General features: G+C 40.3%; 1 protein-coding gene across 1 annotated transcript in view; it reads left to right on the top strand.

Moving 5' to 3' along the window:
* The first annotated feature begins 2643 nt into the window (after positions 1–2643).
* LOC131591855 (ankyrin repeat domain-containing protein 26-like) overlaps positions 2644–18431 on the top strand; it is a 49725-nt gene continuing 33937 nt past the window's right edge. Inside the window, exons 1-13 of the mRNA XM_058862956.1 lie at positions 2644–2892; positions 4611–4725; positions 4962–5135; positions 5260–5366; positions 5863–6000; positions 6773–6927; positions 9907–9957; positions 12768–12801; positions 12881–12953; positions 14197–14257; positions 14693–15696; positions 16220–16352; positions 17582–17646. Coding sequence (XP_058718939.1) covers positions 2690–2892; positions 4611–4725; positions 4962–5135; positions 5260–5366; positions 5863–6000; positions 6773–6927; positions 9907–9957; positions 12768–12801; positions 12881–12953; positions 14197–14257; positions 14693–15696; positions 16220–16352; positions 17582–17646 — 2313 coding nt within the window. The 5' untranslated portion in view covers positions 2644–2689. The remainder of the gene's footprint in view (positions 2893–4610; positions 4726–4961; positions 5136–5259; positions 5367–5862; positions 6001–6772; positions 6928–9906; positions 9958–12767; positions 12802–12880; positions 12954–14196; positions 14258–14692; positions 15697–16219; positions 16353–17581; positions 17647–18431) is intronic.

Genomic DNA, 18431 nt, shown 5'->3' with positions numbered 1-18431 from the left:
AAATACCAGTACTTATGAAACACTTAAGTCACACTTAAGCCCTATTTGGAAATCTTCCTCTGGTACACAAGTCTTGTAATGAAACAAGAATTCAGGAACAGGAATGAAACATTTCACACAGACAGAAAAAGAAACAGCTGCTATTAGATGATACTGAGAAAACTACAGAGAAGCATAAAGCACACTGAACAGAAAATGCAACAGAATAGGAAATACCAATATCTAAAAAAAACCCAAACCTAAATCCAAAAATGAGCTATAAAAATGAAATTAAAAATATAAATGGATCAAAACTAAAAACAAACACTTTGATATCTTCAACAGCACCCTGAGCCAACACAGTTAAAGAAATAGTGTGAACAAAGATTGAGACAAAGTGCTGCCAGTTGCTTTAGTGACAGAGACTAGCTATTTATTTTGAATCTTTTTTGGTTAGTAAGAAAGGAACAGTTCCTGTTGTACCCATATGGCTCTATGACTCCATCAGCATCCCCTTATCTTTAAAAGCATGAAACCAAATTTTAGCCCATCCAGTTATCCAAGTCACCACCTAAAACTGACATTGTAATCACAGGTTTTTTATTGATACCATTCTGAAATATTTGAATGGAATTAGGGTGTCCTGGTCTTAGCCGGGGAGCAAACTGGCTGTGCATGTGTCCACTTGAAAAGAAGTTGAGATTAAATACTTCCTCCTGAAGAACATAGAGATGACTCATGTTTACCCCATGTTGCCATCTTGTAAATAAAACTTGCCTTTCTTCTAAGTCAGCTGGAAGAAAACAAATATATCCAGTTAAAAAAATGAATTTTGCTCTCTATTCTTCCATTAAATGGTCAGACTGACTATAGAGACACTCTCAAAATGGTTACTAATAGTAATCTCCTAATACTCATAGAAATTTAGGTTTTGCAACCTGAACCTGCTTAGCTGTGGTTTCAGCAAAAGAGTATTTTTTCATCTTTTTTAAATTATTGTTATTATTTTGGCTCTTCTTTCTAGCGATCAGGTCTGAAAAAACAAAACACTGCTAATACACTGAGAATCAGCTAATGAAAATGACTCTACATCAGTCACCTCGGTACAAGAAAATACTGCCAAAAGCAAACATTTGATAAAACCATGAAGACTCATTCTGGAAAGGAAAATAAAAGATTTTAATGTACATACCATTCTTAGAGATAAAGGACAAGAAAATATTTCCAGGGGCTGAACTACCTCCCTAAAAAGTGGTCCTATATTCCTGTCCCATTGCAATAACTATTTTGTTTGCCATCTGTTTTTCAGAAATTCAAATGCAAAAAGCAGTTTCTAAAGATAAGAAGGAGTGTTCCATTAGCCAGACACCCTAGGGTATACAGTACCATGGCATCACCCCCAAATTATATGGTATATGAACTACCCAGTGCTATCACTGTAGCAGTACAATATTGAGAATTATGCCAAACTTACCAAATATTTTGCTTTCTGTACTACATTCTCATACAGGCCGTCCGCACGCATGTTTGTATTCCTCTATGTCGGTACCAACTTAGCCTCATTTACCAGAATGTAACTTTCTGACTCTGTCACGGGTGTTCCGGAAGCTTCCCCGTGTGACCCTTCAGCAAACTCTGCCAGTCACACACGCAGGCCCAAAGGCTTTGAGGGCTGGAGGCGCAGCCCCTGCACGGCGGGCGGCTCCCGGGAGGTGCGGGGCGCCCCGCTTGAACATCTCCCCACACCCTCCTCTCGCACAGTCACACCAAGTTTCCTTAGCGGTTCGACCGCACGTTTCCCATAGCAGAGCCTCAGATACCTCGTTCCATAAAGCAATTTATTCCTGCGCAGTAACACAGAAACAGCTCGAGCTGGTGCCTCTGAGGAGAGCACCACCATAGAGAACCTGTGGGCTTCCACAGCCTCACAGGTGCCCTCTGACCCAGTCTTGCTCTTCCGCCCGAGTCTTCGGCTCTCGTCCCACTCCCCATGTCTATGACTTCGCTGGAGTCACCGGTCTTCACCTCCTTTTTACCCAAAAAGTCGGCAATTCCAGGCTCCAGCTGTCTCTCAGTCTGCTCACCTGACTAGCGTCACCCCCCCCTTCGCGCCCCTGGTTATCCCGAACGTTGGCAGCTCACTCTTGGCCTCTTGTCTCGGGCTCGCATCCAAAGCTTAACCTGCATCTCAATCGGCGCTTACGAACCCAGCTACCTGGACCATATGTATTCCTCTGCATCTGGTCAGGCTCGTTACTAGATGATGTCTGAAGCTCCGCTCCATCTCCTTTCCTCCTGCATTAATCCTCGCTGTCTATTCTTAGCACCCACTCACCCAACCCTAACAGCAGCACCCACGCAGCATTAAATGCCCTGGGACATTAATTCCGTCCGGAACTCCCCGCCCCCCGCGGCCGCGCCTGCGCGGGCCCGCCCGCCGCTGCCCTCCCGCGCCTGCGCGGGGCTGGCCGCGCGTGGGGTCGGGGTGGGGGCTGGGGCTGTGGGGGGGTAGTGGGCTTAGTCTCTGTCCCTGTCCCCGTCCCCGTCCCCGTCCCCCTGCTACGCCCGGGGTTCGCTCTGCCGGAGCCGCGTCGAGTCGAGGTCGCTGCCGGGAGCTCCCCTCCCCTGTCCCTGCTTGAGGCACGATACAGCTTGTGCTTCCCGCCGTCGCTCTACTTAGACGGGACTGTGCCTGCGTTCCTGCTGCGGGATGAAGAGGATCTTCGGGTTCGGGAGGAAGAGGAAGGGGCAGCCGCCGCCCGGCAGCTCCTCCACTCCCTGCCCTGCCGGTGCCTACGAGCTTCGGCAGAAGGACCTGGGCAAGCTACACCGCGCGGCCGCCAGCGGCGACCTGGCCCAGGTGCGGCAGGGACTGAGGAAATACGGCATCGACGGGCGGGACAAGGCGGAGCGGTAAGGGCGGGAGCCGCAGGTGCAGCTGTAGCAGCCCCCGGAGCTCCCCGGCGCAGGAGTGGAGCGGCAGCGTCGCTGTGAGGAGTGGGAGTGCGGGCGCCGGAGCCCAGCGCAGCTTTTGGCTGGCTGTGGAAATCAGGCTTCTGCCGCCAAAAACCCCTTGAATTCGGCCGTCTGACGCCTTAACATTTTTGGCCCGGCCTCCTCAGTGCCCTCATTCCCGGAGTCGTATGTCTTGGTGCAAGGGTGGAAGTGAGCCATTAGCCTGGCAGAGGGGACTTGGAAGAGGAACCTCGTGGCCATTCTGGCCAGGGTTTGAAGTCTGAGTGTAATTGCACCCATCTCTATGCATCTCTGAGGGCTCAGCGTGCAGGTTCCGTAGTTAAGCCCGAAGAATGCACTGCCTCAGCTGGGAGCAACTTAAAAAACAGGTGGACAGTGCAGTTAGGAAGGATTTAACACAAAATAAACGCGTTGTTTATTGATGCTGCATGCATGTTGTATTTTGTGAGTGTGATGCGGCAACCTAAGCCACAGTGTGGTTTTAGGTGGCAGTTTTTTGTTCTGAGGCTTTGGTACCGCTAATAACTTCCTTGAACTGGAAGATCTGGTCAGTGACTTGAAGAAGAAGCTGTTGCTTCTACAGGTGTTGTTCTACGGGGGTTTGAGTCAAGCACAGCAAACACTTTTAACAGTTGTACCTTAAGGAGAAGCCCTGGGCTACAGCAGAGTTCCTAGTGAATCTATCATGAGCATAAGGGAATCACCTTTTCTGAAAAGGCTGAGTCCAGTCCTTTGTGATATTCTGAAGAAATGCTGGTTTTAGCAGAGTAGCTCAGCTTCCTAGGCTGGCTGTCGAGAAGGCTGGACTTCCAGCAGCAATAAAACTCATCTTGTTTTATTGCCCTAAAAACACCTAGATTTCTAGAAGGAAACACATGCAATGACTTCCTCAGTGATTGTGTCTTTGTGTACAAGTAGACTGGTTAATTGACATCATACCTAAGATGTTGTGGTTTGAAGGACTGCATTTCTTTCTGGCAAGGCTTTAAATTGAAGAAAAAAGTACAGTTTTCCTGTGCTGGTTATATAGTGTAGAAACACAGTATTGCCACCTTGGAGAAGACTTCTTCTGTACTGGGCTTTTAATGACTATGATAGTTAAACATTACAGGAAAGTCAAAAACTACCTTCCTGTAGTCCGGATCAGAGTGTTCTGCTCTCTGGTTTGCTACATTTTGTTGGAGGCGCTTCAGTAGTAAAAAAATTAGAGAAAATGGAGAAATACTCAAAGTGCAGGGAAACTGTAATATTCTTGCAATTAAACCCATCTCCTACATCTCCAATACACTTCTGGCCCATGAATGATCAAAGAAAAACTTAGAAGTTGACTTGCCATAGTCCTCAAATTCCCTAGCTTTGGTCTCTGTTGCTGTGCTACGTCTGTAGTCCCACTGAGGGTAATACCGAATGTCTGGGCACAGGAATCTCTGCAGATCAGTTCTACGGTGAAGGAAATGTCCCCTTACTTACTAAGCAGATGCTGTGGAGGTTTTTTGCTAGCAAGTCCCAAGCATTTGGTGTGCAGCTACTGGTACTGCTAATGAAGTGGGTTCTTAAGCTTGAGATTTGCACAGTGAAACTTGTAGTCATATCTGTTTATCAAAAAAGCCTGAAATTATCCTTGTCTGTGCTAACTCAATTTATTTAATTTTTAGGACAGCTCTGCATCTTGCTTGTGCAAATGGCCATGTGGATGTAGTTATGTATCTAGTAGAAAACAAGTGTAAGCTAAATCTTTTTGACAATGATAACAGAACGCCGCTGATGAAGGTACGTGGACTATGGTATGCTCTTCCAAGTGAGGCTTACTGATTATGAACTAAATTACGTATTTTTCAGTATTCTTTATGAAGACCTTTGTAAAATCACGCAAATTGTGATTGGTGGGGAATGGGCATATGCTAGCTAATCTTTGAAGGTTCTCTTAATTCCCAGTATTGGGAAGATAGAGGAATTGCAACAAAGTGAAATGTTAATGCTGGAAGTTTTTTGTGTTTTGTTTCCAGGCAGTACAGTGCCAGCAAGAAAAATGTGTGGCTATTCTGCTAGAACATGGTGCTGACCCAAATCTGGCAGATGCTGACGGCAACACTGCCCTTCACCTGGCTGTCCTGCCTGGTAATACTACTGTAGCAGGGCTGTTACTTGAGCATAATGCCAATATTGATGCCCAAAATAAGGTAAATTTTTATATTTGTTGTTGAAGTGCTTTCCAAAAGTTGTATTCATATTCTTCTTGAAGTTTTGTTTTCTTGGTTGTTTTGGTTTTTTAACTTTGATTTTTAACTTTATCTGCTGTTTCAGGAGGGATTTACTCCTCTTATTCTTGCTGTCTCTGAACATCATGAAGAAATAGTGGAGTTTCTCCTTAAAAAAGGAGCTGACGTGCATGCTCGAGATCAATGTGAAAGGTGAGGGGCTATCAAAAGTTTACATGAGTCTCTTTAATATTCTTCAGGTTAGCTTGAAAGAGGCATGGGAATGAGATCTGAAGAAATACAAAACAAGGAGCCACACTGAAGCAGTTACTTCTGTGTGACTTGTGAGAGATGATCATACCTCATTCCATGCTTTCCACATTGAGAATTGCAAAATGTTACTGTCTGTGATGGCCTTCCTGGCAGGAAGCCTGCCACTAGCTCAGCAGCATTCCCTCAAATTGAAAAGCCAATCTCTTGCGCAGTAGTAGAATTTTTAAGTGTTGTCTGTGTGGAAGCTTTAAGATTAATCATTTAATTGTTTTGAGACCCTCTCCCATTTTATTGTTTTTCTTAATGAAAATGCTTTTTCTTTTGTTCATTTTAAAGTAATGGGGAGAATACTTTTTTGAGGGCAAACAGAAACAAAAATAATTACAGTGACTGTATAAAACAATCTATTTCATATCATATTCCTTGGATCCTTCAGAACCCCACTTATGACTGCTGCTTCTGGTGGAGAGCTTAATCTGATAAAGGTTCTTCTTCGTTATGGTGCTGATGTTTCCCATAAAGACACTAATGGATGGACAGCTGAGGATTATGCTGTTATTCATGGATATTCTAGGTAAATTTTAAGCTGTATCATTAGAGCAAGTTGTCAGTGTGGTATTCTAAAAATTTTTGATAGCAGCAAGGTTTAATAGTGTGGTGAGACGTGAAGGGTTGAAGGTGTGCTCAGTGATGTCTTCATGGAATCATTTAGATTGAAAAGGCTTCTAAGAATCAACCTAACACTGCCAAGCTCACCACTAAACCATGTCCCTAAGTGCCAATCTACAACATCTTTCATATACCTCCAAAGGTGGTGACTCAACAGCTTCACTGGTCAGTCTGTTCTAATGCCTGACAACCCTTTCACTGAAGTAATTTTTCCTAATATCCAGTTTAACCTTCCCTAACACAACTTGTGGCCATTTCCTCTTATCTTCTGATATGTATCATTCCATTGTCTAGTGTTAACTTGGGAGTCCAGGAAAATTTTTACCCAGCGTTCTCTGTTAGATTTCAAGTTTTATTGCTAAGCTCACATTTGCTCAATATAAACCCTAAAATATATCTGTATCCTACAGTTCTCCAGAGGTGAAACCTGACAGGTACCCAGCAGGAGTTAATACCTTCATAGGTTTGAATATGACTATAGAGTGAGCATGACTGTAGTGAATATTGAAATGTGTAATAGTCATGCAGTATGTGCATATAAGTATATAAACCTATATGGCTATGGATAGGATTAGAATAGGCTGGATAAGAAGTGGCTGTTAACTCTTCTATTAAATGGTGTATGCAGGTATGTGATTATTTTTTACCAAATGTATTTCCTCTCTTTCTCTGTGCAGTCTTAGTAAACAACTGGCAGAATATGCAGACTGGGAAAATGCTGGAGAAGGTGCTTCTACAGGTGGTGGTGCACGAGGCATCACTGCACTTGGCACTCCACACCGGGCAGCAGCTGCTGGCTTTACATTGGGTGCACCTGCTGTGGACAGGGGAGGTAAGACCCTTAACCATAGAGTAGCTCACAAGGAGAATCAGTGTGACCTTTTCTTAGTGGGTTTGTGTTGTCAGTGCTTACTGTGTTCATGTTGGTTTTAGTGGAGGCATCAGATACAGTAGCACAAGCTTTGTGAATGTACTTATTTGATGATAGTTGGAAGTGCTGCTTGTCAGCCTGTGAAAACATTTGATTTGTGTTCTGTGTTCACTTCTTAGGGTTGTTACTTTCTGTCTGTCAGAACAGAACCCATCTATATGGGTTTTCCGAGAGACAGAAGGAGGATAGGGAAGGAACCAGGTAAAAGTGGTTTTACTTTTCAAGTGTGTACTTTTACCTAGAGATAGCAACTCAGATTATGAAAATCCAATTACAAAAGCAGTGGGTTCCACCTGAGTAGTTGTTCCTCTTTCTGTAGCTGGAAGGCTACAGAGAAAGCAGCAGAAGGGTACATGTCTTGTTGATTTTCATGGAGTTTGTGTCTTCATTTTAATTTTAATAGTTCCATCTGCAAGGTCCTTTTTGTGTGTTCTATTTCTCAAAATCGATTATAACTGTTTCCATTTAGGCGCTGTAGAGACATACTTAGCAAACATATTGGAAAAGTAACTTCGTTGGCAATAACATTGCAGTGTCTGTGTATGCTGTATTGGCTTAAACATAGTTTGATTTACAATAAAAATAATGCTTTTCTTCCACTTTCAGTAGTTTTTATGAATTTTTTTTTAGAAAATAATTATTACCTTGTGATCCAGAAAAACAATTAAATTGCCTTGTGATCAAAAAATTAACTCCTTCAATGAGTTTTAAAAGTCCAGTCTATGGTTATGAGTGCAGAGTTCTAGAGGAATCTTAGAAAATGAATACCTTAGTATAAATGAAATAGTTTGTCTTGTACGTTACATCTCAAGTCCTACAAATAGGAGATTTTATTATTTCTGAATTTTTAAGGGTGTTACTCTGAAACTGTGTGGCAAATGGGTAGAAGACAGTGCTCAAACACAGTTCGTTATTCTTTTAAATACAGTTTCTTACACCATTTTTAAATATGTCCAGAAAATAGAGCAAAGTATGGGATATTTTTCCTCACTGACTTTTCCGAGATAATAGGAATTTAAATTAGAGTCACGCTTCATTCCTTTGACTTAGGAACACTTGATTTGACCTAGTCAGAGATTTGGAAAGTTTCTTGATAGATTGCAGAAATTTTTTCTTTTTTAAAGGTTTTGGTACAGGTGGTTTAATCAGGAAGATGTTGCTTTTGCCTGAACAGTGTACACTGTTACTGTCTCTGAGAGATTAGTAACATATAGAAAATATTTACCTGCATTAATTCTGCAGTCTCTAGCTTGCACACAAGAAGTGCAGGTCCTGTATCGTGAGAGTCCTTCTGATATGCTGCAGTAACAGACTTTGAAGCCTTTGTTAGAGGAAAGGTTGGAACGATCTCAGGAGAGCAGAGAAACCCATTTTGGAATTATTTTTGTTCCTGTTGTTCTTCTATACAATTTTTGTGGGATCTTCAGTGTTGTCCTGGTTCCTTTTGCTGCTTTTGCACTTGCTGAATATTTTTCAAAATATTCTGCTCTAATGAACAATTCAGCCTACTTCCTAAGTTGGCTTTTGTTTATTTGAATATTTACTGTACGATGTATTGTTCCTTTCATGTTCCTGGGTCCCTACAGAAACTGTTTGGTTTCCATCATAGAACTCTTAGAAAAGGATTTAGTGCTTCAGTGATTTCTCTCTCCCAAGGTCAGTAAAAGCTGTCCTGTATTATCTCTTCAGAAAACCAAGAAATGTAGAAAGGATGAGAAACCATCATGAGGTCCTTTCTTAAATATTTAGATGTATCTTGTTTTGATACAAGTGATTTTGCCATATTCATACTGTGTGGTCAAATCCAGTGTGAACAGGACTCCATTCTGCTCTGAGACAAATGTTACATCATGAAGGAATTTGGTGTCAGTTAGCTGCAATAACAGAATGATTTGTTGCCTTAAAATAAAAATTTTGCTTAATGGGATGGGTAGAGCAGATGCATAGTGATTTATATTCTGAACTTGTGTTCCACAGCACAGAGACATGTACACACACAAGCACATCTGCATGATACACCAGTCAATGCACCCTTTTCAGTCACTGTGGCCTGCTCTATAGCCCTGGGGGAACATGCTGCCCTCTCGTGTCTGTATTCTGGCTGGTGGCATAGCTTTTGTATGAGTGGTGCAGCATGGTCAAATGAACTCTTCAAACTCAAATGACTCTTCAAACTGAGGTAGAGGTGACCTGTCTTTGTATCAGGCACCGACACAACTTTTAAGATGAGCTGGCTTGAGGCAACAAGTTACTGGGTTTCTTTTTTAGTGAAGGATAACAAACATGCTGAAACTGTAACTTGAGTGAGTGTAAATAACATAATGTCTCAAAGTTGCATGCTGGTCTGAGTACAGGGAGCCAAGATTTCCTTGCAACTTCTGGATAGTCTCCAACGTTTGGTTCTTGACACATACGGATTTTTGAGATGCTTAGAATAAGGAATTTTGTGTGCTGTATGTGTAAAGCACTCTACAGTCATGAAGGAATTTAATTTGCATCTCTGCTAGACAAGGAATAGTCAAGTTGAGGGAAATACAGAATTGTCAGGAGAGTATATTTCTGTTCATCTGTTTCACTGTTTCAAAATACTGAAATATGGCTGTTTTTCATGGAGCGAGTACATTAAGTTACTGTTTGACATTGTCCCTTGAGAGCTGAGTTCTGTAGATTGTGGTTGGGTTGTTTCTGTGATAAACAGTGAATTTATTACAGTTTCCAGCACTTCTAACTGTAGAATAGGCTGATAGTCGCAGTATGTTCCGCCATTTCTGTAGCTGTTTTGATGTACTGCTTGTGTTCTCCAAGTCTTTGGAAATTCCAGTTTATTCTGATGTCATTGTTCCATCTGTCCTTTCCATGCCTTTTCCTAAATGGATATAGGAATGCAACAGTCTCCTAACCAGACATCAAGAACAGGAAAATCAAGGAAAGGTATTTTATACAGTAGCATTTAAAAATATGAAATATGTTGTAAAGTATACAAATATCAACACATCTATAATGTTTATTATCCTAGAGGTCCCTATTTTGATGGTACTGGTTTTATGAACTACATTTGAGAGCAGGCTTTGCGTGATTTTTGTTTGTTTGCATGTTTTGCCTTGGTTCTTTTGAATTTGGCGTTTGCTTTGTGTCACTGGTGATAGTAAATAATTTTATTTTTAAATAAGCCCTTCTTTTACTCTGAAATAGAAATGGGCTTGAGTTAAAGTAGAAACAAGCAATCCCCAGAGACTGCTCTTCTAGATCTCATTTCTACTGTAATCAGAGTTCTGTCTGAAAGGTAGCTCATGAACTTTCCCTCTTGCCTTCTAAAGGACAATGTGACCTGGTCTTGATCATTGCTTAAAGTTACTATTCACAGAATGACACAATATTTGGAGTTAAAAGGGACACACAAAGATCATCAAGTCCAGCTCTTAAGTGAATGGCCCTTACAGGGATTGAACCCACAAACTTGGTATTATTAGCACCATGCTCTACCCAACTGACCCAGTCTATTCATTGGAAGCAAAATTTCATAAAACTGACTCAGCTCTTTTGATTAACTGTACTAATTGAAAATATAACTGAAGTCACCCATCAAGAGTGATAACTGACTGCTCCACACTGGTGGAAATATTTTTATTCACCTTGGGACATCAGCAGGTAGGTTAGGCTGCTGGTACTGATTGAGTTAACAGGAAACTGTTGCATGTACAACTATATAATGTGGTTTAAATATTGTGTGTTTGTAATAGGAAACAGTAAAAATTAGAGACTGTGTTGGTATTTTACTTGTTAGCTTGTCCTTGTTTCAGCTTCTAGGTTTTCTCTACATGACGTGCACACTGTATTTCATTGTCCAAAAGCCCAGGTCAGGAGATGTACTCATCAAAATTCCCACATGTACCCTGTGTTTAGAACAGACAAAATTTCCATGCTTTTTTGTGTTTCATGCTAGCAGAGATGTCTTCAGGCATGATATGTCTTTCTTTTCTTTTCCCTTTAATGATTCTACCAAAGACCTTGGATTGGTTGTTATGATAGCTAACAAAAATTAGTTACCAAGAACTTGAGTAATGCTGAAATAGCTATGTGGAAATTGTGTTTGTTTTCCCCTTCTGTTTTGGGAATTGAAGAGCCCTTTACTTCATCTTAGTTGCTGATAGTTGAGAGGTTCTAGCACTCTTGAAGCTGGAGTCCTAGAGTTCAGGTTTCTTTAGTAGATCAGTGATGTGCTAGAGTACACTCCCTTCAAGATTGCAGATAGCCCTAAGTTGGGAGGATCAGTAGATGCACTTCAGGGCAGTGCTGGCATTCAGAGGCATTTACTCTGACAGGATGTGTAAATGAACTGTCAGGCCTGCCTAGCAAAATTCAGCCAGGGCAAGTGCAAAGTTTGCACACAGAAAGGTACAACCCCTTGCTACAAAGCATGCTGGCACTGCCTGGCAGGAGAGATGCCTTGCTGAGAAAGCCTGACGGGTCTTGTCAAAGTGAGCTGAGAATAAGCCAGCAGCAGGGTGCCCTGGCAACAGTGTCCTGAGTTGTATTAAGAGCAGCATAGCCATGAGATTGAGGAAAGTGATTATCCACCTCTACTTTGCACTCTCTGGATTGTGTCCAGTGCTGTGGGTGTAATTTGAGCCTCCAGTGCAAGAGAGATTTGTCTTTCAACAGTGCACAAGTTCAGTAGAAGTCCATCAGATTGATCAGGGACAAGAATATTTGCCCTTCGAGGACAGGTTGAGGAAACTGGGATTTTTCAGCCTAGAGAAGTGAATTTTCAGGGGACCTAGCAGCAGCTTCTGGTACATGTGAGAAGACAAAGCCAGGTGCTTCCCCGTGGTACATGACAGGAGGTGGAGATATAAGAGGCATAAGTGGCAACAAAATAGTTTCTAATTGGATGTGGGAACAGTGAAACAGAGAGGTTGTACAGTCTCCCTCCTTGGAGGTGTTTAAGACCAGACTGGATAAAGCCCTGAACAACCTTATCTGACCTCATAACTGAACCCGCTTTGAGAAGGCTAGCTAAGAGACTTCCTGAGGTTCCTTCTGACCTGATTTATCGTATTATCCTATGTGCAAGTCACATTTGTAACACTGATGAAAGCTTGGAGTGTGCTATAGAATGCCCTGGGATTGCCACTTTTGTTTGTTGAATGCCCTTTTTGATGCAGTGTACAGAACTGTTGGTGATCCTTCTACTTGAACTTTAGAGCTTGATTGCTTTTTGATTTTCATTACCTTTGCAAAATAATCTGTAACTGGGTAGAGCAGCAGATAGTGTAATATCTAGCGTAATGTTACAATGCTGCAAAAAATAATAAATCTCTGCATGTGATGTGTACTTGTGTGTAAGATGAATACTTTCGAAGTTCTTAATGTCTTGCTAAACCACCACCATTTTGTTAATTGTTTACTAATGTAGGATGTTAATATTATACTTTATTTATTTATTTTTTTTCGTTTAGGTGTGTTTCTATGTTTTTTAAACTTCTAGGTATAAGAGTCCAAAAGAAAGACAGCACTAGTCTTTTTATTTCCTTTTTTTTTTTTTTTTTAATTCAGTGTTGTTTGAAGATGCAGTACTGATTTGGAAATTAAGTCATTTATGCCACTTGTAGTGAATTTACTACGCAGAGTATCATTCTATTATGATGTGTAGAATTGTCCATTTTAAATGTTTAATTTTTAAATGGTTAATTCTTAGCATGCTAAATTTAATTTCAACATGTCAATTAATCTTTGAACAGCAATAGATGACTTTTCCCAAGGAGACTCAATAAGGTGAGACTTTAAAAATACATAACACTTACCTGAAGAATGACTTGAGAGACACAATACTCATTTTGCTTTGCTTTTAAAGAAGCTCTGAGAAAGAGGGGAGTGATGACAGTTGGCATACCTCTGAGGAAGAGGAGCTTGATTTTACCCCCAAGGTATGTGCATTTACAGGAAAAATATCCTGTAAAAATAAGGGGTGTGCAGGCAAATTTTCTTTGGAACTGAAAGAATCTGCAGCTCCAGCCAATATTGTTTTCTCTTTAAAGCAATCTCTGGCCAGCCAGCCTTCCTTGTGCTGTGAGTTTTTCCTAAACAATCTGTAGCTGTAACAGAGTATGCAGTAGATTTATAATCTGGAGCCAAAAAGCAGTAGGTGACAAGATAACCACATAGTTTTTGGGTTTTTTTTGTTCATATAAGTCAGATTTGCAGACTTCAAAAATTTGTAAGTTATTATAGCCTATCCTGTTCTTCTTCAATCATTATTATTGTTTTCTGTAAATTTGGGGTTAGATTCCTAAGTGATAAAGGACATTTATTTATCAAGATCTACAAAAATCCTTCATCACTTATTTCTCCTTTCCTCAGAAGGTTCCTCAAGAGTGCTCAATGAACAGATGAGTTACTCAAATGGATCATTTTCTTACGTCATTTATCATTATCTTATATAATTTTCTTATATAAGATGACATTCAGTACTTGCATGTGATCTCACTGCCTGTTTTTCCTCTTTGTTTTTGAATGCTCGGGTAGTACTCTTGTTAGTTACAAGCTCTCATGCCTGCTGTTTTTACTAATGATCTGTAGAATTATCACTTCAGAGTGATGTCTGGAGCACCAACTCTGTTGCACTGGCATTGTGCAGTGATCTAGAGCCTGAGTGTATTAGTTCAACCCACTCTAATGCTGGACATGTGAGCATGTTCATGAAATTTGATTTAATTTCCTTGCACTGATTTAAATAGAAATGATACATTTTTCTGCCATGATTTTGAAATTTAGGGGTATTTTTTAAGTGTACTTGCAGAATCTAATTTATGCATTAAGTATGAGGATCTTAATAGTTACTTACCTTGTGCACACTTGCAAGTAAGCATCCTGAAAATGCACTTTTAAATATAATTGAATTTTACTTAAGTATTGCAGATATTAGAAACAGATTTTTAGAATGATTATGCACGCAAACATTTTTGGAAACAATTTGCAGAAGGGTGCCTGCACAGTGTGAAAGACTTACTGAATTGGATATGAGAGGAATGTTTGTATAGTTAAAGGTATAGGATGGAGCCAACACTATCATAAGGGCAGTCTGAATATATTTACTGTTCAAGATTTGATGTGAACAAAGGATTTGTTGTTACTGTTAAAAAAATTTCTTAAATAAATCTTTATTTACAGAAGCTGCAGAAGCCAAACCTGACACTGTTAATGAATGCTTCACAGCAGTTCAAGAAAAACAGTAAGTTATTTGCAAAAGGTTGCATGATATACTATATATATAAATATATATGGAGGATATATACTTTATATATATAAAGTATAGATATATATATATATAACTATATATATTTATAAAGTATATATAAAGTATACTTGCTAAGTAGGTTTTGTGGTTGGTTTGGGGTTTTCTTTTTAAATAGGAAGTGAGAAATGCAGCATTTTGTAAACACAGCACTTAATTCAGAATAAAATAAGTCATTAAAATGAAGTTATTAGTCCTCTCTTAAGCCATTTTCCTTCATCAGTTTCATCCTTCATCCTGCCCAACCTCACCTCTCCATTTTGAGACATTCCCAAATGGCTCCTCTCTTGTACATTAATCTGATAACATGCCTGTTACTGTTTACTCAAGTCCTTCTGTTCACATGCATTTTTCTTTTTTTTGTACTTTAAGATGATGGTTCTAGAATTGAAAGTCCTAAGTCACCACAGAAAAGTCTCAAACAAAGAACCCCATCAGGTGCAAATGTGAACAAAGGAGACAGTGAAGATCTGTTTAATCAAGATGTCCCAGCTGTGAGCAACCCTGATGAAGAATTGGAGGAGGAGGAGGGGGAGGAGGAAGAAGAGGAGGATGAAAAGGACAGTGGAGATGGTGATGAAGATTATGAGGAGGAGGAGGAGGAGGATGATGAAGATTTTACTGAAGATGAAAAGGAGGAGGAAGAACTGGAAGATGAAGAAACTCAATCTAATGAAATACTGGAAGAGGAGAAAACAGAACCTAAAGGAGAAATTAATCAGCAATTAGAGTATTTCAGTAAAACAAAGTATGAAGGGGATGCTCAGTGTGGAACTGGAGATGTCTGTGATGATGATGAAATAAGTAAAGAACATGATGAAAACATGGAGGAATCTGTTGATACTCCGGTGTCTTTCATAGCTGGGTCTAGTGAAAGATCTCAAGAAAATAAAACGACAGTGTCTCCAAAGATAATGAATAATGAAATATCATGCAAGTTAGTACCAAAACAAGCTGTCTTTCAAAATCTAAATAATCTGCAAGATATGCAAGAAAGCTGGAACAGGAAAAGCATGATTGAGGAGAAGTTTCACAGAAATGCTAACTCCTGTTTTTCAGACTCTGAAATGACAGACTGGAAAAAAGAGATACCTCAGCCTCTCTTAGATAGTTCTGGTGTTAAGGAGAAAAAGTCAAATATCAGTGATGGCTTTGAAAGTAGCAGTAATTCTTGGTTAGCAGAAAAAACGCCAGGACCTGAAGGTGGAAAACCAGCCTCTGTCATACTTGAACATGTGGATGATGAAGATACTGAAGAAGAGGAGTATGAAGGAGTAGATGATAAAGTCTGTAAACTATTGAAACAAGAAAGTGAAAACTTGCACTTAAATAAGCAAGAAGAAAATTGGAGAGCAGCATTCCATTCAAGCACCGAAGTAAGTATATAAGGATGAGTCAATCACAAGGGCATTTTCTCAGGGTCAGATAGGTAAGAAACACATAGTAAACTGGATTTCTCTTAGTACTTATTTTTCACATATGTCCATCGTTTGATCATGCGTTTTTGATGTTAGTGTCTTATTTGGAGTCAAAAGCTTCTTTGCTACGATATGGTAATATATTATAGTATGGAAAAAGAATAGTTGACTCTCAAATTGGTTAGATTTTTCTCAGTTCTATGTTACAGTTTTTATCCGTGAAGTTTTACTACCATTTATGAAAATTCATGGTGTGATAGCTGAAAGTGAGGAAACAAAAAGAATTTTGCATGAGCTTGAGAGCAGGAAACTAATTATTTTCTGTGGAGCAAAGTAGAGGAAAAAAAGAAGTATGCTCTGGAATGTTGTAACTTAAATGAAGCTAAAGTTAGACTGACATGAGGAACTGCTTATAGAGGAACAGCAAAGATGATGTTTATTTGATTTGTTCTTTTCAGCTGTTCTGGTTGATCTCTTTTAGGAAGAATCATCTAAACACAAAGAAGAAGAGGAGGGTGCTGGCAAAAAGTTACAGGCTACAGCTGCTGAGGATGTGAAAAATTCTGTTTGTAATGATAGGCATGAAGTCCACAAAGCTTCAAAGGACAATTCTGGTGAGACAAATTACTTTGTAAATCCTGACCCAAGTTCTTCCTCTACAAATATTAATGCATAGAAAATTAACTAAAACGGTGATTGGTATGATAGCTCCTATGATAGCAAAATTTTCTCTTGCTTCTGAGTCTTAGTGGGCATTGGCAGAGAAGGAAAGCAGGTTGTGTTGCTTTTCATTCATTCTTAAAGAAATGAAATTGTAGCATTGTATATCAAGCAATGTGATATGAAGTAAGTGCCATTCTTAATTCGTTGCTGTGTTCTCCCCAAAGTGATCTGAACAAAATGCACAGATGAAAAAGAGAAGGAGGACTAGCGTGTCTTGAGTGACAACGGTATTCCCTTTTATCATGAGTACTGTCACATTGAAAGGCTCTGATTGCTCTTGGCTGAGGCCAGGGAAGGATTTGGGTCAAGCTGAGAGAGAGAAAGCTGTTCCAGTATCTCACCTTGTCCAGTTTTAAAATGTAGAAGGTCTCTTCAGCACCACATGTGGGTGCTTGAAAACATTACCAGCCTAGTGAGAGTAGAGCACTTTAATACTTCGCTGACATAGCTTAAAATAGAAACACAATAGTAAAATCTGTCTAGGAATTCCCTGAGACTGAACCTTAAAATTGTGTGGTAGAGAAGAGGTTTGAATTTTAACCCTCTCCCCCAAGACGGAAATGGCTTTTGAGTGTTTGGGTTAAGTGTTTGAGGTGTGAGCCTATATTTTTAAATGGCCATGCTTAGGGGTTTAGCTTCTGGGGAGGGGCTGGTTAACAATTTTGTCAGGGAAGATCTTTCCTAGTAGCACAAAGAGAGCATTGTTTCTTGGTGACTTTGTGGATGTTAGTGTGAGGAGATTTTGGATAATGTTTCTATGGTACCCCCTGTACAGTGGAAAGTGATAGTAAATGCCAAATTTTGGAGCTGTTGGCTGGAGAAACCTTGACTCTGTCTGTAACGGAACTGCAGAACACTGGAGTATCTTCCTGAATGATAGCCAAGCGTGTTCAATATTACCTGTAGCTTTATCAGCTATTGTGCATAGCCATCTTCCGATAGAAAGAGGGCAAAAGCAGTTGGAAGTGTAAAGGAGATAACATGATGTGTCTGGGTGGGAAGAAACACATGAATAAAACTTGCTTCTTTATTTGTTTTCATCAATGCAACCTGCATCTTTGGATGTACAAACACTCAAGGTTCTTACCTTATTACCTTAATCTTCTTACCTTATTTTCAGGTATCCTTCCAGCGGTGGGAGCCGAGCAAGAGGAAGAAGATGCTGAATCTCCCTGGGATTCTGAGGTACTTTTTTGTGAAGGACACAAGGGTTTCCACTGCAGGAAGTAGTAGTAAGATCCAGAATCACTTGAGAACTTCCTTTTGATTTGGACACTACTGTTGATAAGGCTTATTTCCTCTTTTCTTCCTTTTCCCATGTTTGTAACTGGGAGCCCTTGAAATACTTCCTCTCTAGGCCAGCTGTTCGTTTAGGACTGGGATGAAGTTAGGTTGAGCTAATGGCTTGGGCCTCTGCAAATGGCCGTTGAGTTTGGTTTCTAGTATAGTACTGAAACAGTGAAATTCCTTGCTGCTTAAAATATTCTGACCTTTTCAGAGAGGCTGACAGGATTGTTGCTTTTTCACCATACAGCCCTAGTCTGCTGACCTGGTTAGCTGCTGCCCTTGGGGGGTCTCTGGCCCTCTTTAAAGTCATGTTCAACAGAGACACTGCACATGCTGGCCTTGTTTGCCTTTTTCATTCTTTTTGTCTGTGGCAATGAGGAAGGTCTGCCGCTAAGTTCCTCTTGTTCTTGTGAGAGAAAGAGAACTCTTCCTACCCCTTAAAAATACAAGGCTAAAATGTTGTTAGTTTTAAGGTAGTTGTAAGCTCTGCCTTGCTAATCTTTGTTCAGCCCAAATGGCTCTTGTAATTGGGAGCAGCACTGTGTTCATTCACTACTGCAGGATGTATGCCTAGGGCATGTCAGTACCAACTTGAATGTCAGATAAGAACAAATGTTGGACCACTGCAGACATGCAGATGTTGGTTCACAACCTGTGTCTTGAGTTACCATGTTAATTCTTCT

This window comes from Poecile atricapillus, chromosome W, assembly GCF_030490865.1.
Source record: "Poecile atricapillus isolate bPoeAtr1 chromosome W, bPoeAtr1.hap1, whole genome shotgun sequence".
Lineage (NCBI taxonomy): Eukaryota > Metazoa > Chordata > Aves > Passeriformes > Paridae > Poecile > Poecile atricapillus.
The sequence above is the reverse complement of the archived record's forward strand: the minus strand, read 5'-3'. Positions and strand labels throughout refer to the sequence as shown.